Here is a 27,814-nt window from a genome sequence, read left to right as displayed (position 1 = left end):
CTTGACCGGAATCGAACCTGGGACCTTTCAGTCCAGAGGCTGACGCTCTATCCACTGAGCCAAACCGGTTAGGGCGAGAAACTTCCTTTTATATGCTATTATGTCACCTTCTGATGTTATAGTTTGTATAAAAAAAGGCAGGAAAAGTGCTGGAAATTTTTTTCTTTTATAGAATTAGTTTTAAAAATGACCTGGTTCACAAATAGTCTATACTCGTAAGTATAAGTTTCTTTAATAAATATCTGTATGAGTTATGGACTTTAACATATTTTTTATGCTTCTTTTACAATTCTAATTTTGTTTTTACAGATAAGGTTATACATACTTAATTTTAAAAAAATTACATTAAAAATTTAAAATTCTATATTGTGAAAGTAACAATTATAATTCTTATTGATGGTGATATTGTGCCAGTTGTGGCCAGTAAGAGACTTTTTTTTTCAGTAATTTTTTGGGGGGAGAAGGGTGTAATTTAAAAAAAAAGAAACGATTCTGTTTCTGTGAACATTTAGTATAATAGGTGCCCAGACTCTGTATTTCCTTCCTGAGGTCTGGAATGATCCATTTTTACAGGGTGTTTTAAGAGCATACTCTCTGCACTCTATTATGTTTGTGCATTTTCAATAACTGTTTTGGCTTTCTAGCTGGTACAGGTGCTTCTTATCTTATTTGGGCCTTTTAAGCAACCTTACTACGGTTTTACTTTGTGCTTTTTTGGGAAGTTACATTGATTTTGCCCATCCTTTCTTTCTTTTAAATGTATTTTATTGATTTGTTTACAGAGAGGAAGGGAGAGGGAGAGAGAGTTAGAAACATCGATGACAGAGAAACATCAATCAGCTGCCTCTTACACACCTCCTACTGGGGATGTGCCTGCAACCAAGGTACATGCCTGTGACCGAAATCGAACCTGGGACCCTTGAGTCCGCAGGCCGACACTCTATCCACTGAGCCAAACCGGTCAGGGCCCTTTATTTCTAATAAGCCTTACTATTTTCAATTTTGGGTTTTGCAGAATGTGATGATTTTTAGTAAAACACAAATTCTGTTTTCAGTAGAAATGCCTGTAGTTTGGAAAAAACAATAAATTTATAATGATAATAATTTATGTGTCATGGGCTGAACTTTGCACTTAGCCATAAAATGTTATTGATGCTCAATGCTTTTGTTCTTTTTAATGGGGAACTCTTTCATTTGTATGGGGATGTTAGATAGTAAGTTGATTTAAAGGAATATTTTTGAATTCTTTGTTTTTAATTCTGAGTAAACATTTGCTTTTCCCGAGTAGAAATTTTCCCTTTTCTTTTCTTTGCATAGCATCAATAACTAGCTTCCTCACAGTGTTAGCCTGGTATCCCAATACCTTGCTCCGGACATGGTGCCTTGTGCTTCATAGTCTAACAATCATGACGAACATGCAGCTTAATTGTAAGTAAAAATTTATTCTTTTTTTTTAAAAAATATATTTTATTGATATTTCACAGAGAGGAAGGGAGAGGGACAGAGAGTTAGAAACATCGATGAGAGAGAAACATCGATCAGCTGCCTCCTGCACACCTCCCACTGGGGATGTGCCTGCAACCGAGGTACATGCCCTTGACCGGAATCGAACCCGGGACCCTTCAGGTCGCAGGCCGACGCTCTATCCACTGAGCCAAACCGGTTTCGGCAAAATTTATTCTTTTAAGCCTATTCATTCCTTTATCTCTGACATATACGATATTCTTGCTATCAGTCTTTAAAAAAAACTTTTTCTAAGAACTGATATAGTTTTGACAATTATTGAATTTATTTGAATATGTATCTTCTGAATTTGTTGCTATATATATATATATACATATATATATATATATGTATGTATGTATATATATATTTGCTGCTATATATTGTATACTTTGTTCTCAACTTGTATCAACTTTACGTTGATAATATATTCTCCTATATGTACCATTATAAATTCAAGTTCTATTTTTACCTTCTAAAACGTAATAGTTATTAAAATAAAATTGATTACTTTTAGAGTAGAAAATCCAATATTTCATACTTATCTGTGTTTTATGTTGATTATTCTATTAAAGTACCTTTGTATTTAAAAATGATTATTCATTATAATACTCATTAACATATATAACTAGATTCTTCAGTTTTTGTTTTTTGTTTTTTACATTCAAAATCTATGTTAACTGAACATAATTTTTCTCAGATTCCAATGTCCTATTAAGTTTTTATCTTTCCACCCAACCCCCCCCCCTTTTTTTTTTTTACCATTTTAGTTAAGATAGTAAAATAATTTCTGAACATTTCTCAGAAAGGAACTTTTAGTACTTTTTTGTGGCTTTTGTTTCTCTCAAATCATGAAAAAACTCTCCTATATTACCTTCTGTAGTGCTTATTGTTTTTCATGTTTAATTCTAGGTTTTTATTTGGCATTCTTGAGGTAGTTGTGAGGTAGGGATCAATGTTTGTATTAGAGGGCATGGACTAGCCATTTGTGAATTGAAATCTTTATTCCAAGTGACATATGTAATACTTTCAACAATAAAGATAAAAAGAAATCTTTATTTTGTTTGTAGGTTATGACAAAAGGAGCGTTGATGTCTTCCCCATTCTGTTTGGACTTAATTTTATAAATAGAAAGCTCTGTGACATTGATAAAGATTTAAGTCATTGCTTAGCATGAAAATTCCATTTTCTAATTTGGAATATATTTTCCAAATATGGAATCAAAAGCATTATTATATGATGCTGAAGATAGATTTAATACAAAGGATATTTTCTTCAGTTCAGAAAACTGGTGTGTTGCCTGTGTATCAGTTTACAATATACAACCTTGAAATAACTGACATCAAAAATTAATAGTTTTTCCCTCAATTTTAGTTTAAAAAGCTGGATTAAAATTTACCTGAAAAGTAGATCTTATTTCTGGAAGAGAGATAGGTTCACTGAAAGTACATTAAGCATTTAGTTATTTCTTTTCCAGTTGATTGTACATAGAACAGGGTATTTTTCACAATTGAAGTAGGAGAGAGGCAGGAGATCTGTCGTAGATGAAAATAAAGAATGAGTCCAACTCAGTTAATTCAGATCCATTTAATAACCTGTAACAGCTTGGAATATGTTAGTTTTCCTTAAAACTAAAAAATATTAGATACTACATTTTTATTGTTTCTTAATGTTTTATAGCTGGATCCAGCAGTGCCATTGGTACTCAGGACAGTACTGCCCATCTGTTGGTTTCTGATCCAAACCTGATTCATGTTTTAGTGAAATTTCTTTCTGGCACCAGTCCACATGGAACAAATCAGCACAGTCCACAGGTAATATGAATTTTGAAAAGCAGTGATAGGCCCATACTATAAAATTAAAATGTTTGTAAAGAAAAACTTTAATGTACCTAAATATGTAACATTGTTATAGCCACAGTAAAAATGGTAGCCTTAGATGTATCAGAGTAATAAAATGTTTTGAATTATTAATAATAGTAGGGGCCCAGTGCACAAATTCATGCACCTTGAAAAAGGAACCGTGAGGCGCGAGGCTGCGGTAGGCATAGGAGCTGGTCTTGGCCCATCCTCCCTGCCCCTGTGCAGCCCCTCCCACTGCAGACCCTGGTCCCCTGTCTGATGGCAGCCCTGCTCCCACTGCTGTTGCTCCCATGTGCTGATGGTGCCAGCCTTGCTCGCACCCACTGACAGCGCGGAGCAATTTGGGCTGGTGCCAGCAGTGGGTGCAAGTGGGGCCAGTGCCATCAGCAGGTGCGAGTGTTAGTTGCTGCCCCAATTGCCCCTCAGGAGCAGGGGGAGGTGGTGAAGCCCTCAGGGGCGATCAGGGCCAGCAGCAGGTGTGAGCGGTGGGTATCGCACCGGCTGCGGGTGCGAGCTGCGGGTGCGAGTGGGGCCAGTGCCTGCAGCAGGTGTGAGCGCCGGGTGGGACCACGGTGCACAAGAACAAAGCATTTTCAGTAACCACCAGAGGCTCGCCCTGATGACAATGACCAGTGCCCTGCCTTGGTCTGGTGCCCCTGACTTCACCATCCTGCCATGGCCAACGCCTACCATGTTCCGCATACGCCCCCTGGTGGTCAGTGCATGTCATAGCGACCGGTTGTGAGGTGGTTCTGGTTGTGCCACCGTTCGGTCTATTTGCAACTTAGCCCTTTATTATGTAGTAGTAATAGCTATATTGAAACTGAATTATAGGGGATAGTGTTTTTTGTTGGATTTTTGGCATTGATTTTGTATCATTTAAGCAATATTCTGAATAAATACCTGAAAGTCAGGGAAGCGTTTCAAAAATTTTGGAATTAAAGCTTTTAAAATTTATGTATCATATGTAATGACTTCTATAAGAATTGACAATTCATGTAATTTACTTATTTTTTAATATTAGCTATTTTATTTAACAAAAAATTAAGATGTACCAAAACCTATAAATATTTTTAGTCTTGCAACATATTTCTTTTATGTCATTCTAATTTCTTGCTATATTGTACTACTTTAAAAATATTTATACTTTATTATATTTATAGAAAAATAAATGTAGTATTCATAGCATCTTTTTAATGGAAGTTATTCAAGATTATCTTGCAGTATTATCTTTTTTATCTTTTGTTGTTAATCTTTACCCTAGGATATTTTTCCATTAATTTTTTTTTTTTTTTTTTTTGAGAGAGTGGAAGGGAGAGGGAGAAACAGAGAGAAACATCGATGTGATAGAGACACATCAATTGATTGCCTCCCCACCCTGACCAGGCCCAGGGATCAAGCCTGCAACTGAGGAATGTGTCCTTGACTGGAATTGAACTCCAGGACCCTTTAGTCTGTGGGTCGACACTCTATTCACTGAGCCAGTCCGGCTAAGGCTACAGTGATATCTTTTAATTCTTAGCTATGTGCTAGGCTAGGTACTGTTCTAGGTGCTAGGAATATAAATAGTTACCAAGAACAAGTCTTACCTTCTTAGAGCTTAAATTCTGATTCTGAAATTTACTATTTATGAATATCTAAAAATGAATCAGTTTCTTGCTGTTACTGATATTTTTGTTCTTCAAATGAAAGTTACAACAGTATAGTATTTGATTTAACACTTGAGACTTTTTTAATGAATAATTTCTTATTTGGTATCAGTAAGCAGTTTTCAATGAAATTTCATTTCTTTTCAGGTTGGGCCAACAGCTACACAAGCTATGCAAGAATTTCTTACCCGATTACAAGTGCATCTTTCTTCAACATGTCCTCAGATATTCAGTGAATTTTTACTCAAGCTAATTCATATACTTTCAACAGAAAGGTATATTTCAGTGTATACATATATTTCTGATGTGTAATATGTATTACTCCATTTTTTTGAGGCATCTCTCTGGGAGTAGATAAACAGTAGGATATTAAGATTAAGGAGGAAGGGCCTCCCAGTTTTTCTCAGTGGTTAGAGCATCAGCTTTTGTTCTGAGCAAGGAGAACATTTCCTTCTCTCCACGTGGTGGAAAACAGCAAATGGTGTTTGAGCATTTGTTGTTTTTTTCAGACACTAAATACCTGGTGTCTTTCCAGTACCATTTTGCTTACCTGTCATCAATTGATGTCCTACCATTCAGTACTATACTGATACTACCCAAAGTTATCATCAAATTCACAAGTTTAACTGCTCCGTTCTACAAGACTGCTCTCACTTCAGAGGATAGTTGCAAGTGCCAGGTACCCAGGTTACATGTACTAGTAAGTTAAGGTAGATTATGATGAAAAAAAAAGGATGTATATCATAAATTGAGGGCAAGCACTATAATCAGATTTAGTTATTAATAAATAATAAGCTAATAGTGGAAATAAATGAAATCATCAACTTAATCCAAAATGTATGCAGAAAATGAATTTTAAAAAGGAACAAAGACTAAATAGAAAAATAGCAAAGTGATAAATTTTAGTCCACTATATCAATAATTACATTTAGTGTAATTAAATCATAGTCTGCCTTAACATACATATAATTATAACAGTGTATTTCCAATTTCTCACTCATATCTCAGAACTTTACAACAATATATTTTCAGTTTCTTTCTCCTGTCTTTTCTCCTGTCACATGTTTTCTTATGCTGTAAACACAAAAATATATTCCTATAGTTTTTTGCTTTAGATAAACTCATAGCCTTTTTGAAGTGAATAGTATTTTTTGCCTGGGAGGAGATAAGACTCTTCTAGGGTAATTAGTGTGAATATTTGAGTCACTCTTTTTAGGAATTGAGTTTGGATTGGGTTTTGTTGTTGCTATGGTTACCCACACACATACAATTTGGCTGCAATTTGAGGGGTTCTCACAATTCCTCAGGATTACTAATTCTCTAGGACAAATTACAGAACTCAGGAAAAACATTTTATTCATGTTTACTAGTTTATTATAAAGTATATAATTCAGGATCAGCCCAATGGAATTAATGCATAGAGCATGGTGCATGGAGGTGTTGGTGAGGGAGGTTGCCTTTGAATGGATGTGAACTCCAAAGATTCTACACTGAGTGGCCAGATTATTATGATCTCTGAACGCATAATAATCTGGCCACTCACTATATACATATACATGTACATATACATATACATATACATATACATATACATATACATATACATTAGAGGCCCGGTACATGAATTCGTGCATGGGTGGGGTCCGGCCAGCCTGGCCAGGGGGAGGGGACATGGGCGGTTAGCCGGCCTGCCTGCTGTTCGAACTCCTGGTCTAGGGGACAATTTGCATATTAGCCTTTTATTATATAGGATATACACTGAGTGGTCGGATCATTATGCGTTCAGAGATCATAATAATCTGGCCACTCAGTGTATGTCATCACCCTCGCATCCCTGGTGTTTAGCAATTTGTTAAATACTTTAGCGCACTTCTTCTTACCCATTTGTATATTGCCAGTGTCTCTTATTAATTCTGCCACAGGAAAGCCAATGCTCATATTTTATCTCCTTGGAGGTGACTGTCTTTTTATAAATGTCAGGCTTTTTGGTACCCCTTGACCTCAGGGATCTGATGAGTTCAAGAGGAGTTAGGACTTTATAGTCCATTTAGCTTTTTCTTAATAAGTTGTGGGCGATGATTTTAGGCATAGGAGAACTTGAGAGCATTTAATTTTGATGCATAAGAATTATTTGATTGAATCTTAATTTTTGAAATTAAGACCAGTAGGAAATGTTTAAAAGAGCAACATTTGAGGATAAAATATAACAGCTACTTTTATTAGGAGTACCTTGTGATGTTTACATATTTTATTCTGTAGCTTCAGAGTCATCCGTTTGATTTACTTGTCCTTTAATTTTCTATTTCTAAATAGGGAAGTTATTTTTGTATAAAATAGAGATAAGAACAAGGACTCAGGAAGACATGGAAACCATTTGCTACCAAATAAAATAGTGAATATCACGAGCTTAATTTTTGTTTAGCTTTATTGTTTTATGTTGTTGACTTCCCCGCCCAAAGATCTTAAAATGGATTAATTTTTAATTCTCTATCTTTGTCTGCAGGGGTGCCTTCCAGACAGGCCAAGGACCTCTTGATGCCCAAGTAAAGCTCTTAGAATTTACTCTGGAGCAGAATTTTGAAGTCGTTTCAGTTAGTACTATTTCTGCTGTGATAGAGTCTGTCACTTTTTTAGTGCATCACTATATCACTTGCTCTGACAAAGTCATGTCTCGAAGTGGATCAGATAGCTCAGTGGGTGCTCGAGCATGCTTTGGGGGACTCTTTGCCAACCTCATTCGTCCAGGTGATGCAAAAGCAGTTTGTGGAGAAATGACAAGAGATCAACTCATGTTTGATATGTTAAAACTGGTTAACATTTTAGTACAGCTGCCTCTTTCGGGCAGTAGGGAATACAGTGCAAGAGTTTCTGTGACCACCAATACGACAGACAGTGTTTCAGATGAAGAAAAAGTCTCAGGAGGCAAAGATGGTAATGGAAGCAATAGTAGTATTCAAGGATCACCTGCATATGTTGCTGACTTAGTGTTAGCCAACCAGCAGATTATGAGCCAGATTTTGTCTGCTCTGGGCCTGTGTAATAGTAGTGCCATGGCGATGATAATTGGTACGTATTGAGAATATTAATCTTATTCTTGTTTTTGGTGCTATATCTCTTCTCTTTAGCAATGTATGAGTTCATTTTCTTTTCACTTTATGCTGTAGGGGTAATTGTAAATTTCTTAACATGGTTAATTTTTATTAGTGAAAACTTACGTAGAGTGGCTTTAATCAATGAATTAAATTGAAATACTGAAAAATTTTAAGTAATTGGAAAATACTAACAAAATGTCAATTAAATTAAAAAAAAATCATCATAAGGCAGGTACCGTAATTTATAGCGACATATTTCTAATATTTTAAAGATGAAAACTTTTACATCAAATTTGGTATTTTTAAAGTAATTGAATTTTTGTAAATTGTGACACATCCTTTCCTGATATATTTTTTCTTTTTGTTATATATATATATATATATATATATATATATATATATATATAATTTCTTTTTTTGTGAGTGGGTGTGTATGTGAAACAGTTATCTTCTTTTAATCATTAGCTGTTTGAAAGTAGTTACATATAAATATCACTTATTTATTTTTCTCTCCATTTTCTTTCTGCTTCATATATAGCTGTGTGGAATTATGTTCTTTGATCATATAACATAACTTCTTTTTATTGTTACCAGCAATAGAGATAACTCATGTATCTCAGATTACCAAAAAGCATGCTCTATTGAATATTATATTAGACTAGAGGCCTGGTGCATGAAAATTCATGCACTGGAGGCGGGGGGGGGGCGGATCCTTCAGCCCGGCCTACCCCCTCTCACAGTCCGGGAGCCCTCAGGGCTGGGAGACAACCCGGCAATGAGGGGAAGGCGACTCCCCCATCACACCTCTGCTGCTGCCACTGCCGGCAGCACAAGCCTCGGCCAGCCCTGGTTACCTGAGCCTCGGGCGGCCCTGGGTAGCTGGGCAGCTGGCATCTGAGGCTTGCCTGCGCTACGGGCGTCAGCTGGGTAGCCGCCATCCGAGGCTTGCCTGCGCTTCGGGTTGGCCCTGGGTGGCTGGGGGACTGAGGGGACTGGGGGACTCTGGAGGCAGGCACCCCAGTGGTGCTGAGGGGACTGGGCACCACCATCCTTGAGGGCAGGGCAGTCAATAAGCATATTCCCTCCTTACTGGCTTTGGGTGCTGCCATCTTTGCGATGGTGTGAGGGTCAATTAGTATATTCCCTCTTTATTAGATAGGATAATTTAATTTCTAGGTACACCCCCCCCCCACAAGCACAAACAGCTATTAATGTACCCATCCTTCAGTGGTTTCAGGAAAAATGACTATTAAGTATATTTTAATTATGACCATTAAGTGTATTTTAATTATTACTGGGTTTTAAGAATATACTCTTAAAAAAATGTGTTATCTTTTTATTTAAACTAGGGGCAAGTGGATTACATCTCACCAAACATGAAAACTTTCATGGTGGGTTAGATGCTATATCAGTTGGGGATGGATTATTTACCATACTGACAACCCTTAGTAAAAAAGCGTCTACAGTCCACATGATGCTGCAGCCAATTTTAACCTACATGGCTTGTGGATATATGGGCAGACAAGTAAGTTTGATCCAACAACAGTTGTAGTAATTTAAGTAGTTTCTGACAATGGAAGTAGAGAATTATTTAGAGGACAGAGATGAATAGAGTAGTCATATTACAAATTGGAAAATGAACAACATCAGCAGATGAGAACAATAAATTATTAGTGGACATTGGAGAGTAAGATGTCTTTGAAGTATTAATTTTCAAAGAGAACCACAGTGATATAGTTATCATATTCTTAAATTTTAGAATTTTTCCCATTGTCCCAAAAGTTCTTTCCTCCCCTCCTCTCAATAGCATAGTTGAATACTAAAATGTTGTCTTTAGATATTACATATGAAAATTTAATGAGTATGTTTTCAAGCTTATGTTGCATATTTAGTGTCCTTTCAGTTGAAATTCAAGATTAGGGTAGTTTTAAAGGGAAAATGTTAGAATATTATTGCTTTTTATATTTCCTTTTTTAAAATGTGATTTTTAAAACTTATAGTCTTTCAAATCTAGATTTTAAAAACAATTTTGTAAAGAATTTCTTATATGTCAGTGTATAGTTATCATTTTCTTAAGTATTTATTGCATATGCATATTTCTTGATTGGAAGATACAAATATATTTGGGAAGGCTTAATTTTTGAAATGAAGCCAAAATTAATGCACATTAACTTAAGGTAAAAGTGATAATAGTAGTTGAAGACAGATGCTTAAAAATGTACTCTGAATTCAGAGGATATTGTTCCTTTTTGATTCAAGTGAGACATGTTTTAGCAGACACTTTGTATGTAGTGACAGGTTAAGGGTGTCATTTTGTAATAGACTATGAAGGAATATTACATTTAATAAGAAATTTAGTTGTCCTAATTTACTGTAAATTAACAATCGCTATTTTAATCTTAAAATGTACACGTGTATTTTTTTGTTTTATTAGGGCTCTCTTGCTACTTGCCAGTTATCAGAACCATTATTGTGGTTCATTTTGAGAGTATTGGATACTAGTGATGCCTTGAAAGCATTCCATGACATGGGTAAGATAAAATTCCATTAAATGTCCTTTAAATGTAATCATTTGATAGTATGTTATGTTCTCATTTGGGTAGTCTTTAGGAAAGTTAAGTTGATGTCAAACTATCTATCCTAAGATTCATTTAGTATTTTTTGGTAAATTTAGGTGGTGTTCAGCTCATTTGCAACAATATGGTAACTAGCACAAGAGCTATTGTAAACACTGCAAGAAGTATGGTATCAACTATTATGAAATTTCTTGACTCTGGTCCAAATAAAGCTGTGGACAGCAGTTTGAAAACAAGAATACTAGCTTCTGAGCCTGACAATGCAGAAGGAATTCATAACTTTGCACCTCTAGGTAAGAAAATAATTATTAAATCCTACTGGTATGAATTTATATAGTTTATTAACTGGAATGAAAGAAAAATAGTTGTTGAAATAAGTTGATAATCCTATATAATAAAAGGCTAATATGCAAATTGACCAAACAGCAGAACTACCAGTTGCTATGACATGCACTGACCATCACGGGGCAGATGCTCAATGCAGGAGCTGTCCCCTGGCGGTCATTGTGCTCTCACAGGGGGAGCGCCACTCAGCCAGAAGCTGGGCTCATGGCTGGCTAGCACAGCAGTGATGGTGAGAGCCTCTCTAGCCTCTGTGGCAACACTAAGGATGTCCGACATAGGGAGTGGGCCTAAGCCATCAGTCAGACATCCCCTCAGGGCTCCCAGACTGCGAGAGGGTGAGAGGACCACCCCCCCCCCACTCGAGTGCACGAATTTCCTGCACTGTGCCTCTAGCATTATAATATTGCCATTTTAATGAAAAACACTTGATTTTAAAGGTAGTGGTTTTTGAAACATTCTACTTATTAGGAGGGAAGTTTTTAATAGCTCTTTAGCAGTAATATTTGTTTTTATTTTGAGTTTAAATAAAAGTGTAATGTAGAAGACTAAATAGAAGAGATTTATCAGTTTTCACTGTAAATGCTAGTATTAAAGAACTTGTTCCTTCTTTGTGTGGTATTTTCCTTTGAAGTAGCTTCAGATTTAGATATTTGCTCCATTTTCCAGTCTACGTAGTTTCTTTTATATTTTTCATATTTGTAACTCCATGAACATTGCCATCTTAAAATAAAAGGGATTATTTTTGCCTTAGCCAGTTTGGCTCAGTGAATAGAGTGTTGGCCCATGGACTGAAGGGTCCCATGTTCGATTCTCGGTCAACAGCATGTACCTTGGTTGCAGGTTCGATCTCTGGCCACAACTAATCGATGTGTCTCTCTCACATCAATGTTTCTTTCTCTCTGTCTCTCCCGCTGCCTCCTACTATCTCTCAAAATCAATGGAAAAATATCCTCAGGTGAGGATTAACAAACAAAAGAAGTGATTATTTTTAGGTTGAAGGCTGTATTGGACTTTGTGTTTTACTTCAATTATTTGAGGATTATATATAGTGCTAGATTTGTTATTGCTTTAGTTTTCATTCAATACGTGAGTATAAAGAAATTAGGCAGCAACTAAAAGTGAACTTTTGTCATCTCTCAGTTGACTAGGTGTTGTGATGTTTTGTGAATATTGTGGCAAATCATGCTGAGTGTTTTAACTATATTCATAGTATCAAAAATGTTCACGTTTTTAACTAAGTTTTCTAATATTATTATGATTTGAATAGTTCTTGATGCTTTAGTGGGTTTCTTTTGTAAGTTTTCATAGAAAATGTCTTTTGTAGGTACAATCACATCTAGCAGTCCTACTGCCCAGCCAGCTGAGGTGCTTTTGCAGGCCACACCACCCCATAGAAGAGCTCGCTCTGCTGCTTGGTCCTACATCTTTCTGCCAGAGGAGGCTTGGTGTGACCTTACCATTCACCTTCCTGCAGCAGTACTTCTTAAAGAGATACATATCCAACCTCACCTTGCATCTCTTGCAAGTCAGTAATATTTTTTTGTAAAGAAGCATAATAAAAGTAAACTATAATGTAGAAACATAATAATGAGAAAAGTATTTAGCAAATGGTGAAAAAGATATGATTTCTAGATTTGTTAATTTTGGAATTTTTAGTATAATATTTGACGTTACCACCAAATCATTTCCCATAAAATGAACTGATGAGTTTATTCCTCAAACAAATAGAATGTTTGATGAAATCCACATATATTCCAATTAATTGTATATTGCCTTTTCTTGTCCCCCAAATTTATTAAACTATAGCATTAAGTTGAAATGAGTGAGTTTACACACTTGTAGATAGCAATCTTCGTTTTTCTAGCATGACACTCAGTACTAGCCCTGCAACTGCCAATTGTTACTTCATTAGGCCTCCTTAAATTTTAGAAGGAAATTATTTTAAAAACAACCCTTCAGGATATTTGGCTAAGGTTTGAAAGAGAAACAAAAAATAAGAGGTGAAAGAAATTTCTAAACTCAGTTATGTTTAAAATCATTGCAATATGGTAGTAGTGAAATAATGAGTTGGTGGAAAAGCAGTTTTTAAAAATTATATTTTTCTCAAATTGTTGACAATAGTGAACATATTAATCAGATGTCCCATATTGTTGGAGATAATTCTAAATAAAATAGAAGTAATAGAGAGTCAAGTACATGTGGGCTGAATATCTTTACTCTTTTTTGAAGTGAATATTAGAATTTTTTAAAAACAACTTTTATTATGTTGTAGATTTCATATTATATGTTGGAAAATAGCTCAAAATAACTTATGGTAAGAGTCAGTGAATGATTTGGTGTATAAATGCTCTTTTGACAACTTCATTGTGAATATAACTGAAAGCTGCTGTTTTACTGGAATTTTCACTAACCTATGAAGGCTAGTTTACTTATTTCTTTAGTAATTGTTTCATTTTCTCTTCTGCAGCCTGCCCATCCTCAGTGTCTGTTGAAGTGAGTGCAGATGGGATAAATATGCTACCTTTGTCCACTCCTGTAGTCACAAGTGGTCTCACCTACATAAAAATTCAGCTTGTAAAGGCAGAAGTAGCCTCTGCTGTCTGCCTTAGACTCCATCGTCCTCGAGATGCCAGCACATTAGGGCTTTCACAAATTAAATTATTGGGCCTCACTGCTTTTGGTACCACTTCTTCAGCCACAGTTAATAATCCCTTTCTACCATCTGAAGATCAGGTATCTAAAACAAGGTATGTTTATTTCTCATTCTATAAAAAGCTTTCTATGAAATTATTCTGTAGTTTATTTACTTATTTATTTAATTTAAATGGTTTTATTGCTTTGAGAGAGAGAAACAACAATGTGAGAAAAACACTGATTGGCTGCCTCCTATTTGTCCCCTACTGGGGATGGAGCCTACAACCTGGGCATGTGCCCTGACTGGGAATTGAAACAGTGACCTTTGGTGCATGTGACAATGTTCAGCCATCTGAGCCATACCAGTCAGGGCTGTGGCTTTTATTTTTTAGGGTTTAGGAATTACTTTGTTGAATAGGTATCTATATAACAACATGTTTTTTTGTTTGTTTGTTTGTGTTTTAAGTGTAATAGAGAATTCTACCAAAGCAGAACCTTGAGGCTAGTTAATATTTAGATTTATATGTGTTTAATCCTTGAGATGATCTTTAATGTGGTATATGTGGATGTGGATTCTAGTTTCTTGGATTGGAGTCTAATATTAAGAATATCAAGCCTGGCCAGTGTTGCTCAGTGGTTGAGCATCAACCCATGCACCAAGAAGTAACTGGTTTGATTCCCAATTAGGGCACATGCCTGGGTTTTAGGCTTGATCCCCAATAGGGGCATGCAGGAGGCAGCCAGTCAATGTTGGTTCTTTCCCATCAATGTTTCTATCTCTCTTTCTCTCTCTATAAAAATCAATAAAAACACATTTTTAGAAAGTATCCAAATGCCTATCACCCGGAATCTAAACCATAGAAATTGACCACATAAATCGATCTAGTCTTATATGGTAATTCCTAAACGCCAGTAAGCAAAAGGGTTGTATTTGAACCATACAAACTAACCAAACAAACAAGGACCTGAATATATTCTTTAATTTACATTTTTCCGGTATATTTTGTTGTTTGGAAATTTTATAAATTGGTTTTACTGAAAGCTTTGCCTGATAAAAAAATTTAGGGTATCTTTTTAATTCCCAAGCTGCCAAGACTTTACATTTTTTCAAATCTATGGTCCTATACAGTTTATATTTATACACATAAGAATGTGTATATATAAAAACACTAGGGGCCCGGTGCACGAAGATTCGTGCACGGGGGTGGGTCCCTCAGCCCGACCTGCACCCTCTCCATTCTGGGAGCACTCAGGGGAGCCCTCTCCAATCCGGGAGTTTCTGTCTGTCTTTGCAATCATATGAGCGAATTTTCTGAGACCCCAACCTAGTTTGGTTTGGTGCTCACAGAATAATACAGGTCTGTTTTTTTTTTTCTTTGCTCCATTGGTGGAGATTTCCTAGAAGTTGCAGGATATCTTTCCTTTAATTTTTCCTCGACACTGTGACTTTACTTATGTCTCTCACCTTTGCTTTTCCCCCATCCCCCACCTGCAACAGTAACTTGCTCCAGGCTCACTTTGCTCTAGTGTCTAGGACAGGGGTCCTCAAACTTTTAAAACAGGGGGCCAGTTCACTGTCCCTCAGACCATTGGAGGGCCGGACTATAGTTTAAAAAAAAAACAAAACTATGAACAAATTCCTATGTGCACTGCGGGCCCGGGACGAGTCGGCTGCTAAGCAGGACAGGCAGCGGCACCCGGCGGGCCAGATAAATGTCCTTGGCGGGCCGCATGTGGCCCGCGGGCCGTAGTTTGAGGACCCCTGGTCTATGAGATCCCGCAAAGCGTCTGCCACGAGAACTATGATTCCCAGCATTCCTGGTGTTCCCTGCGCTCTTGGTTTCCGCTTCCGGTTCAGGGGGCTGCACAAAGAAAAGGACTGCGAACTCCAGCCCCACCCCCCCGGCTGGGCTGACAGGACCAGACACTCCAGTGGCTTCCCTGAGAACCCAGCTACCCAGAGTCAGTGCGTGTAGGCCTGTAGTGGCTGTGGGTTGTTCCGGGACCCCAGCCGCTATGGGCCTACGCACGGGCCTACAGGCTCAGAGCAGCCTGGCTCCCGAGGATGCCTGTCCCCGGGACGGAGGCCGCTTGGTGCTGTCCCCTCCCTGGCTGCTCATCGCCTGCGCGAGTAGGCCCGGAGTGGCCAGGGGTTGTTCTAGGACTCCGGGCCTACGCGCGGCCCTACAGGCTCAGAGCTGCCTGGGTCCCAAAGAGGCCCGCCCCTGGGACCCAGGCTGCTTGGTGCCGCCACGCCCCCAGCCCTTAGGCACCTGCACATGCAAATTAACCAGCCATCTTTGTTAGGTTAATTTGCATACTCCTGATAGGCTGGTGGGTGTCACAAAATGATGGTCAATTTATATCTTTTATTAGTGTAGATTTTCTGACATTAAAAAAGAAGCAAGCACATAGTTTCAAAATACTATTATCACAAATATTTTTATGTGTTCTGTCACAAGGGAAACTTATTGTTTAGGTAGTTCTTTATTTGATAGTGCAGTATTCTAAAACTTTTTTACATAGATTGGTGCTATTTATGAAACATAGCATGCTGATCTTTAAGAATTTTTTTTTTACTCCTGAAATAATTCGAGCTATGTAAATTTATAAGTCACTTTGTATTGTGTATTTCAGTATTGGATGGTTACGGTTATTACATCATTGTCTAACTCACATAAGTGATCTGGAAGGAATGATGGCATGTGCTGCTGCACCTACTGCTAATCTGCTACAGACTTGTGCTGCCTTATTGATGTCCCCATACTGTGGAATGCATTCACCGAACATTGAGGTTGTGCTTGTAAAGATAGGCCTGCAATCCACTAGAATTGGTCTGAAGCTTATAGACATTCTGCTGAGAAATTGTGCAGCATCAGGCAGTGATCCTACAGGTGACCATTAACTTTGATATTTTAATTTTTACATTTGCAAAGCAATGACTTGAATTTTGTCATTTGTGGTTACTTCTGTTTCTGAAATTAACTTCATAATTTATGCCGTTATTATTTTTGGAGTTTGCTTTTTTTGTTGGAATTTATAGAAGAGTTATTTTTAATGAATAATTTAACATTAAATTGAGCAAATCTCCTTCCATTTTGCTTCTTTACTAACTTTTTCCTTTTGGTTCTTTATTACAAGATTTAAATAGCCCTTTACTTTTTGGAAGACTGAATGGGCTCTCTTCTGACTCTACTATAGATATTCTTTATCAGCTTGGAACAACTCAGGACACTGGAACAAAAGACAGGTACATAGTCTCATTTTAAATTAAGGTCACACAAACATACAATCACTTGTAGGCAATTTATTTGTAATACTTTCTCCTTAGATCATGTTATAAAAGTTAAAGACCATTTATTATATTATATATTCACCTGTATACTTTATATGATGCAATTTCTAGAGATTTTTGTGAGCATTAAATAAATTTTCACATATACCTTCCTACCCCTATCTCTCTTACCTAGAAAAAATCTGATGGTTTAAAGTAGAAATTTGAAAGCAAATAAATACAAATATAAATAGTGTTTTAAGAATGGACAATGTATCTTTTCTGTTTCTTAAACTTCAAATCACTATTGCTTTAATCATTCTTTTACTCTGAGTTAGTGGTCCCCAGCTCCAGGGGATTGAGAGTAGAGGGGCACTTATAAAAGGACATATGTTGGGCTTATATTCTGTTTTCAGAATGAAGGAGGGTGAGTGGCTGCTACTAGTATTAATGGATGGGAGCAAGATTTATGAAACAGGCTATATTGCATGTGATTCTGCACAATGAAGAATTAGCCCCAGATTACTCCTCTAGGTTGTATGGATTTGTTGTGAGAAAAAATTTAGAAGAGATGGTGAGTTTGTTAAGTTGTATATACTGTAATTCTAGTTATATATTTTGTTATAAATCAGGTAGGAGTTAATGTTTATTTGTTGAATTATAGTTATTATCTCAAACATTTTCATCTGTTAAGATTGGAAAGGTTATTGGAAAATTAGAACTACTATATCCTTGTTACTTATATAATTCCTTTCCTGTTCTATTTTAGACTAAAATAGAATGTTTTTCTTATAAATATATTTCTTTCAGACAATGGTGATATTTATCCATATTAAATGTCAGTTATGATATTAGTAGTTATTTGAATTTCATTTTCTTCTTTTAAGAATTCAGGCCTTGTTAAAATGGGTCAGTGATTCTGCAAGAGTGGCTGCTATGAAGAGAAGTGGCAGAATGAGCTACATGTGCCCTACCTCTTCAGCAATAGAGTATGGTCTTCTAATGCCATCTCCTTCTCATTTGCACTGTGTAGCAGCAATTCTGTGGCACAGTTACGAACTCCTTGTAGAGTATGATTTACCAGCACTGTTGGACCGAGACCTCTTTGAGTGAGTATGATTTGTGAAATTCTTTTTCCCTCCAGTACTAAATCGCTTTGGTTTTCATTTGAAATAGTATTTTATATGCTTATTGGGATAAAAATAATACTTTGAAAGTAGTGGGTAAATATAGTTAGGTACAATTTTGAAATGAGATGTTATAAAAATTTAATTTATCTTCATGTTTTAAGAAGATATATTAATGTCATTGCCTGTTTTTTTAACCTAAAAGTAGAATGTTTAATGTATATGCTCCCTACATTTCATAGTGTTTATCTTATTTGCACATTTACCCATCAGATTCTTTTATCTTTAATGAGTAACTGTGGAAAAAAAGTATAGCTAGAAATTTTGAAAGACTTGCTATGTCAGAAGAGTTTTATGATTAACTGTTTTTACTACTACATTTTAGACGCCTGTTACGATTGCTCTTTGATAAGTAGTTTCCACTACCCACTTTTCTTCATCATACTCAGCTAATGCATTGTTGAGCTTACTGCCTGATAACTCCTAAGTCTTAGCAGAATATTATATTTATTTTTGAAGAGTCCCATGACTGATAAAAGGTTGGGCTTTTGTCTTGGAGTTGGTCATTGTCATATTTGCCCCCACCAGTTGGTATAATCTGTGATTTATTAGTGAAAGTCACTAATAATTTTTGATTTGCAAACATGTATTTAAGCCATCAATCATGTCAAATTTTCTTGGTAAACAATTTCATTGTTTTTTTAATGTCACTTTTTTGAGATCACACAGAGAATGGCCAACTTCCCGCCTCCCTCTGATCATGCACCAGTGGGGTCCCTCGGTCTGGCCTGCATCCTCTCTCAATCCAGGACCCCTCAGGGGATGTCAGAGAGCTGGTTTCGGCCCGATCCCGCAGGCTAGGCCAAGGGACCCCACTGGTGCACGAATTCGTGCACCGGGCCTCTAATTTTAATATAGATCTCTTGGTTTTCTGTACTCATTTTATACTTTTATTCTACCTTCTAATTTACCTAAATACTTAATTATGTATTATAAGCCATCTTCCTGAAATCTTATCATGTAATAATATTTATGTCAAATAAACAATATAGTTTTCATTAGAGTTTAGATTGATCTCTAGTAGAAATATTTGGAATAAATATAAGAATATATATTAATATGTATATACACACACACATTGTTAACTTGGTATCTTTTATTCCCCTAGGTTACTCTTTAATTGGTCCATGTCTCTTCCCTGCAATATGGTTTTAAAAAAAGCTGTTGACAGTCTACTTTGCTCAATGTGCCATGTACACCCAAGTTATTTTTCTTTGCTGATGGGCTGGATGGGAATTACACCTCCTCCAATGCAGTGTCACCACAGACTATCTATGACAGATGACAGCAAAAAGCAAGATCTTAGTTCATCTTTAACAGATGACTCTAAAAACGCACAAGCTCCTCTTGCACTAACTGAATCACACTTGGCAACTCTTGCTTCCTCTTCTCAATCTCCAGAAGCTATCAAACAATTATTGGACTCAGGATTGCCATCTCTTCTTGTGAGGAGTCTGGCTAGTTTCTGCTTTAGCCACATTTCTTACTCGGAAAGCATTGCTCAGTCAATAGATGCATTCCAGGACAAACTCAGGCGGCATCATGTTCCACAACAATGCAATAAGATGCCTATCACAGCAGACCTGGTTGCTCCTATTCTTAGGTTTTTGACAGAAGTTGGCAGTAGCCATGTTATGAAAGACTGGCTTGGTGGTTCAGAAGTCAATCCACTATGGACAGCACTTCTGTTTTTATTGTGTCACTCTGGGTCCACTTCTGGAGGACATAATTTAGGTGCACAACAGAGCAGTGCAAGATCAGCTTCTCTTTCTTCAGCTACTACAGCAGGATTGACTGCTCAACAGAGGACAGCAATTGAGAATGCAACGGTGGCATTCTTCCTGCAGTGCATTTCATGCCACCCTAATAATCAAAAGCTGATGGCACAGGTAAAAGTGGAAAATCTGGCTTATGTTTTAGGTTATTTTAATATGTTGTCAAATAGTACTAGTGAAATTAGTTAAGAAAGGGGCATGTATTATATAAGGCTAGATTGTGGTAAAGTTTGGGATTGGGTATGTTTAATGACTGAATTTAAACCATAATTAAAATACAGTACTGGAAACAACAACAACACAGTACTGATATCTTCTCTTTCCTCCCCTCAACTGTCACATATATCAGTTAATCTTTTTGATGAGATAGTGGGCAAAATCACAGAAATTCTAGCAATACATTGTGCTCTCCTTTTTAAGAACTCCGCAAATATAAAGTCCAGACCCCCAAAAAAACACTTCAGCTGCTGGAACAGGATTGACCACTTGAAGATGATCATTGAGTGCCTCATCTGCACTAAGGCATTGCATTTTGTTGTAACCAGATTGTTACAATTACTTGTTTGCTTTGCATGAAGAAGACATTAGAGTAGGTTTAACATAGGAGACACCTGACCACTCACTTTAAAACTGTAAAAGATTATTTTATTACTGGAGGCCTGGTGCATGAAAATTCATGCACTGGAGGTGGGGTGTTCCTCAGCCCGGCCTGCCCCCTCTCATAGTCTGGAAGCCTTCAGGGGCGGGAGGCGACCCGGTGATCAGGGGAAGGCGACAACCCCATCACACCTCTGCTGCTGCCACTGCCTGGGCAGCCGCCATCCGAGGCTTGCCTGTGCCTCAGGCTGGCCCTGGGGGGCTGGAGGGTTGGGGGGGAAGGGGGACTCTGGAGGCAGGCGTGAAGAGCGGCTGGACCCGCCTGCCACCCCGGCGGGGATGAGTGGACTAGGCTCCTCCATCTTGTGGCTGTGGGCACCGCCATTTTTCAGGGTGTGGTAGTCAATTAGCATATTCACTCCTTATTGGCTGTGGGTGCCGCCATATTTGTGAGGGTGTGACATTCAATTAGCATATTCCCTCTTTATTAGTTAGGATACTAGAAACCCGGTGCACGAAATTTGTGCACAGGTAGGGTCCCTAAACCAGGCTGGCGATCAGGGTTGATCTGTGGAGCTACTGGCGGCGCCCCCACTCGCACCTGCCTTGGCTGGCCTGGGACCTGTGGGCTGGGGGCAGCTCCTGCGTCGAGCGTCTGCCCCCTGGTGGTCAGTGTGCTTCATAGTGACCAGTCGTTCCATCGGTCGTTCCACCGTTTGGTCGATTTGCATATTAGGCTTTTATTATATAGGATAGGATTGTATTGTAACCACATAGATATTGACCAAAGTTAACAGTAAGTTGGTTATGCTGGGTATTTATTATTTGAAAACTCTACAGTAGTAATTTCTCTTATCCACAGAAATTTTTGTTGCACTTCTTATCTACTTCTGTATTCATGTACTTTAAGTTGAAATAATGTATTCTTTAATTACTAATATGATATATTGAAATGTACTTGTTAATTCACACTCTTAGTTTTCTTTTTTCAGTTAAAATACAAAGCTGCCAATAAACACTGCATTTAACTTTGTGTCTCTTATCTTGCCAGGTTCTCTGTGAACTGTTTCAGGCATCTCCTCAAAGAGGAAACCTTCCTACATCGGGGAACATTTCAGGGTTTGTACGTAGATTGTTTTTGCAGTTGATGCTAGAGGATGAGAAAGTGACAATGTTTCTACAGTCTCCCTGTCCAGTGAGTATTTAACAATTAAATTTAGTGATTAGCTGTTTGTAAAGGTATTTTATAATTTCACATCAGAGTTTGCAGTGATTTCTACATTCTAATTTCTAAGAAAGTAAAGTGAAATTAGAAAAACTTGAATACTTGATAGGACCTAAAAATCTCTTTGAGATAAACCCTTTCTACCTAGAATAACCTAATTATACATTAGTAGAATAGTATAATTTGATTTGGGAAAAAGTAATATAATATTAGGTACAAAAATGCTAATGCAAAACTTGACCTACAAATCATGGACAGGTAAATATGCCACATTTAAAGAAACACATTAAACAAGCCCTTCATATTTTGTATGCATTGTTGAATTTTTATTCTTTTATGAAATTTTTAAAATGATATTTATTTCAAAAAACCACATATTGATTTATTTTGAATTAATTTTCAGCTATACAAAGGTAGAATCAATGCTACTAGCCATGTCATCCAGCATCCAATGTATGGAGCAGGCCACAAGTTCCGGACACTTCACTTGCCAGTGTCAACAACATTATCAGAAGTTCTTGACAGGGTGTCAGGTAAGTCAGACTTAAGTTTTCTTTCACTTTATGTTAGATTGTATTTGGAATTTTATTACTTTTATTACTGTTTATTTTACTGCCTTCATTTACCCAGCAAACATTTAATAGCTAGAAAAGGTCAACATATCTTCACTTTATGAGGCATGAGTAAGTAGCTGAAGAAAAAATGTATAATATAAGTTAGCACCTATATTTCTTTTGGTGTGATGTGCGTTATTTGTAGCAATGACAGATGGGGTTGTTGGATATGTAGACAAGCTGTGGGTAGCCATTGACAGAATTTTCTCACAATAAGCCTTCTGGCTGTTTTATAGTAAGTTAATTCCAGGGTACTGGCATGGATGACAGTAATAAAAACTTACTAAATCTATGGAATAAATGAGTGTTCAGAAGATGAAAATAAGGTAGAATTGATTGGTGACCTAATTGTTTCTAATAGTGAAGAAAGAAGACATAACTTTTCCCCTTGGTTTCTTACCTGTATTTCAAAAGCTCTCACATAGTGCCTTTAAACAACATTTATTAACTACTAAAAACTTAGTTTTTGATGTAATAATACAAATTGACTATGGATGGTTAGAGTTTGTCACCAATCCTAATAAGTGAATGTATTCATGCTATTTGTTTTTTTTGTTGTTGTTTTTTTAAAAAATATATTTTTATTGATTTCAGAGAGGAAGGAAGAGGGAGAGAAAGATAGAAACATCAATGATGAGAGAGAATCATTGATTGGCTGCCTTCTGCACGCCCCCTACAGGGGATTGAGCCCACAACCCCGGCATGTGGCCTTGACCAGAATCGAACCCGGGACCTTTCAGTCCGCAGGCCGACGCTCTATCCACTGAGCTAAACTGGCTAGGGCTGAATTCATGCTATTTGTAAGCATAGCAGTTTGTACTAGGATGTTATAATGAGCAAGACACATATTCTGCCCTTCAAAGTATTTATGATCTTACTATATATGTTGTCAGAATAAAAAAACAAGCTGGAAACCTGTTTACATTGTAATATAAATATAAGCATGTGTCTATACATTAGGGTGTGCTTCAGTTTGAAGCAACACTAATAACTGAAGGAAGTTTACAGTATCTCAGAAAAAGCTGCTGATGTTTATCAGGTGTAAGTACAAATCTAAGCTTAAAGTAAAAGGCTGGGTTGAAGAGTTTCGGAATTGTTACCATATATAAGTGGTAAATTAAACCATGAGAATGGATGTGATTATTATGAGAAAATAAGGTAGAAAAGATCCTTTTCCAGTTTTAGTTACCACCTCTAATACAATTGTGCGCATAAAACTGTAATTCTTTTAAAAAATTATACAATACAATGATAGAATACTATATAAATGTATAAATAATGTTTTTTCTAATTTAAAAACTAGAGGCCTGGTGCATGAAATTTGTGCACAGGGGTGTGTGTCCCTCAGCCCAGCCTGCACCCTCTCCAATCTGGGACCCCTTGAGAGATGTCTGACTGCCCGTTTAGGCCCGATCCCGGTAGGATTGGGCCTAAACGGGCAGTCGGATATCCCTCTCACAATCCAGGACTGCTGGCTCCTAACTGCTCTCCGGCCTGCCTTCCTGATTGCCCCTAACCGCTTCTGCCTGCCATCCTGATCACCTCCTAACCACTCCCCTCCCAGCCTGATTGATGCCTAACTGCTCCCCTGCCAGCCTGATTGCCCCTAACTGCCCTCCCCTGCAGGCCTGGTCACCCTTAACTGCTCTCCCCTGCAGGCCTGGGTCCCCCCCAAATGCCCTTCCCTGCAGGCCTGGTTGCCCCCAACTTGCCTCCTCTGCCGACCTGGTCACCCCTAACTGGCCTCCCTTGCAGGCTTGATCGCCCCCAGTTGCCCTCCCTTGCAGGCATGGTCCCTCCCAACTGCCCTACCCTCCTGGCCATCTTGTGGCAGCCGAGTTGTGTCCACATGGGGGCAGCCATCTTGTGTGTTGGGAGTGATGGTCAATTTGCATATTACTCTTTTAGTAGATAGGCTAGAGGCCTGGTGCATGAATGGGGGCCGGCTGTTGGCCAGCTGGTTTGCCAGCTGGTTTGCCCTGAAGGGTATCCCGGATCAGGGTGGGGTTCCTTTGGAGCGTGGGGTGGCCTGGGTGAGGGGCTTATGGTGGTTTGCAGGCCGGCCATGCCCCCCGGCGACCCAAGGGGAGACCCTGGTATCTGGGATTTATTTATCTTCTATAATTGAAACTTTGTAGCCTTGAGTGGAGGCTCGCGCAGGCCAGGGTGGGTGGAAAGCTTGGCTTCCTCCATCGCCAGGGATACCCAAGTCTCCTGCTTGCTCGGTGGCTGCAGCCATTTTTGTTGGGATTTATTTATCTTCTATAATTGAAACTTTGTAGCCTTGAGTGGAGTCCAGGGCCGGCCAGGGTGTGCAGGAAGCTTGGCTTCCTCCATTGCCGGGATAACCTAAGCCTCCTGCTCGCTCCATGGCCACAGCCAGCTTGGTTGGTTTAATTTGCATACTCACTCCTGATTGGCTGGTGGGCGTGGCTTGTGGGTGCAACGGAGGTATAGTCAATTTGCATATTACTCTTTTATTAGATAGGATGTCTTCCTTATCTGTTGCAACTACTTTTCTGAAAATTAGACTTTATAAATGTTTTTCTGAAAGAGTCCTGAAAATGTCCCTCTATAATCAAGAGAAATTAATTAAATTAAGGAGGGAAGTGGGGAAGAGTACTAAAATTCACTTATTGAGATTTCATATGTTTAACTTGATTATGGAAAAAGATTACATTTACAAGTAATTGGAAATTTAACATTTTTGGTTTATCTTTGCTATAAAAGAATGCTATTTTCTAAAATGGTTAGAGCATTGTCCCATACACTAAAATGGCCGGTTTGATTCCCAGTCAGGGCACCCATCTCTCTCTCTCTCTCCCCCCCCCCCCCCCCAATTAAAAATAAATAAAATGCCCTAGCGGGTTTGGCTCTGTGGATAAAGCGTCGGCCTGCGAACTGAAAGGTCCCAGGTTCGATTCCAGTCAAGGGCACATGCCCGGGTTGTGGGCTTGATCCCCAGTGGGGGACTTGCAGGAGGCAGCCAATCAATGATTCTCTCTCATCTTGGATGTTTCTCTCTCTCTCTCTCTCTCCCTCTTCCTTCCTCTCTGAAATCAATAAAAATATATTTAAAAGTAAATTAAAATAAAATGTCATATTCTATTATTATTACAGATAAGTTCCATTTATTACCTAAAAAATTTTAAAATATAGTAATTGTATCACAGTACCTCAGTGGCAGGCTCCTCCCCAGCTCTGACCCTGGCTGGGATGCATGCATGAGGCAACCACTCAATGTATTTCTCTCACATTGATATTTCTCTCTGTCTTCCCCTCTCTGCCATTCTCTCTAAAAATCAATAGAAAAATAACTTCAGGTGAGGATTAGAAAAAAAAAAATCTCTATATAAAAGCCTAATATGCAAATTATCCCCACGGAAGTTCGGTAGGGAGACTGATTACTCGCTATGATGTATGCTGACCATCAGGGGGCGGCGCGGAACGAAGGGAGTACCAAACCGGCGGCTGGAAGGCCCAGATTGCCCCTGATTACCAGCCAGGCCTAGGGACCCTACCGTGCACAAATTTCATGGGCCTCCTGTAATAATTTAAAAAATCAATAAAAACATATTTAAAAATATGTTTAAAAATAAAGTGATTAATTTGAAAACACTACATCCTAGTAAAAACTCCAACAAAGAGTCATCTTGAGAAAACATTTTTTAAAAAAATTTTGAATTTGATCTCTAATAGTGTTTTGATCCTATGAAAGTGTGTTTATGATCTTTGATCTTTAGACAGTATATTTTATGATATACTAGTATTTACCTGTCTGTATATAGTTTACATCTCTATATCCTCACCTGAGGTGACACCTGGGCTGTGCTGAGCCATGGCCTGGGAAACTCTCCAGGTAATAAGCTGGAGTAATACGATTTCACTCACCCTGTATCACTGTCCTGCTGTCCTGATTCATAGGGTCTGAAAACTATTATTTTATATATTTTCTTAGTTTCTAATTATTTCAGGTGGGAGAGTAAATCTCATCTTTGTTATTTTATCTTGGCCAGAGTGGAAATGCAAACCAGAACAATTTTAAACAGAAAGTTGAACAAACCTCTTAATGATATTTTTTTATTGCTGTATTGGGGTAACACTATATAAATTCTTATTTACTAATGATCTTTACATGTTTCCTACCTGACTATGCAAGGAGTTAAATGTGTTGATTTTTTTTTTTAATTTAAATACTTTACTCTGACTTGTGTAACTATTTTTGCCATTTTGTGTTTCTTGGTTGTTTTTGTATGTAATTTAAATGTATTGTTTTGTTATGTATTAGTTAATAATGTTTACAAAATTTTTTAATTGCACAATAGCAGAAACTGTCTAAAGACAATCTAGTTAGGGAGAATCTCTAAAAATTTAGATCACTGGGACATTTTCAGATACTTAAAGCTGTAAAATAGGGGTTTAATACAAAAGATTATGTTTTATCATATGATCATTTCACCTTTCTGAGACATTATATAATAAATCATTGGATCATGATTGTGTTAAGTAAAAAGGGAATTTATATTAATCATATTGACTTAGTGAAAAATATTTCTAATATCAAAAAAGTTAATCAAGCCTTTTGGATTTCTTAAAGATTGAATCAGATCATTATATGGCCTCCATTATTTTTATTTTTATTTTTTTAAAATATATTTTATTGATTTTTTACAGAGAGGAAGGGAGAGAGATAGAGAGTCAGAAACATCGATGAGAGGGTAACATCGATTAGCTGCCTCCTGCACACCCCCCACTGGGGATGTGCCCGCAACCAAGGTACATGCCCTTGACCGTTATCGAACCTGGGACCTTTCAGTCCGCAGGCCGACGCTCTATCCACTGAGCCAAACCAGCCAGGGCTGGCCTCCATTATTTTCATGATTTCCAACAGCATGCCATATTCTAAAGTAGGGAAAGAAAATATTAATTCAGAGAGTAATAACTACCTGTAAAAGTACTTAGATTTCATGTTAAAGTACTAGTAAAACATATTACTTTGCTATGTAAGTTTTCTAACTAAATAAAAATAGCAAAACAAATCTCTGTGAATGAAATTTGTTCCTTTATACTCCATTTTTAGAATAACTAGAAGTCTAATGCTTTAGGATGTCTCTTCAGCTTGTATTTTGTATTTGCCCTTTACAGGTTTTTAGCAACCTTGCTAAGCCTGTTTCCTTATTTTGAAAATAATTCTTTCTTGATATGCATGTTATAAGGAACAGATTAGATTTAGGTGGCAAACAGATTGAACTATATCTTAAATAAAGTAGATTTTCATGGTAATGGTTTTCTAGCTTTTAGAAGTAATATGTAATATTTTATTTTTTTAAAAAAATAAATCTTAATATTCAGATTATTACAGGTGTTCCTCTTTTTTTTTCCTCCATAGCTCCCCTCCACCTGATTCTCCACCCCACCCCATGCCCTTACCCCCCGCCACTGTCTTCATCCATAGGTGTAAGATTTTTGTCCAATCTCTTC

General features: G+C 37.6%; 1 protein-coding gene across 7 annotated transcripts in view; it reads left to right on the top strand.

Annotated features, from left to right (window-relative positions):
* BIRC6 (baculoviral IAP repeat containing 6) overlaps positions 1–27,814 on the top strand; it is a 194,526-nt gene that overhangs the window by 115,156 nt on the left and 51,556 nt on the right. For all 7 annotated transcript variants that reach the window (XR_013961518.1, XM_080686115.1, XM_080686117.1 and 4 more), the window contains 15 exons: positions 1,318–1,428; positions 3,184–3,317; positions 5,162–5,289; positions 7,518–8,080; positions 9,456–9,631; positions 10,541–10,637; positions 10,781–10,975; positions 12,352–12,552; positions 13,495–13,774; positions 16,299–16,555; positions 16,803–16,911; positions 17,823–18,044; positions 19,231–20,011; positions 21,546–21,689; positions 22,123–22,252. Coding sequence is in view for 6 of the 7 variants with exons in the window: in XM_080686115.1 (XP_080542241.1) it covers positions 1,318–1,428; positions 3,184–3,317; positions 5,162–5,289; positions 7,518–8,080; positions 9,456–9,631; positions 10,541–10,637; positions 10,781–10,975; positions 12,352–12,552; positions 13,495–13,774; positions 16,299–16,555; positions 16,803–16,911; positions 17,823–18,044; positions 19,231–20,011; positions 21,546–21,689; positions 22,123–22,252 (3,528 nt within the window). In the remaining variant the exon portion in view is untranslated. The remainder of the gene's footprint in view (positions 1–1,317; positions 1,429–3,183; positions 3,318–5,161; positions 5,290–7,517; positions 8,081–9,455; positions 9,632–10,540; positions 10,638–10,780; positions 10,976–12,351; positions 12,553–13,494; positions 13,775–16,298; positions 16,556–16,802; positions 16,912–17,822; positions 18,045–19,230; positions 20,012–21,545; positions 21,690–22,122; positions 22,253–27,814) is intronic.

This window comes from Plecotus auritus (assembly GCF_963455305.1).
Source record: "Plecotus auritus genome assembly, chromosome: 8".
NCBI lineage: Eukaryota > Metazoa > Chordata > Mammalia > Chiroptera > Vespertilionidae > Plecotus > Plecotus auritus.
The sequence above is the reverse complement of the archived record's forward strand: the minus strand, read 5'-3'. Positions and strand labels throughout refer to the sequence as shown.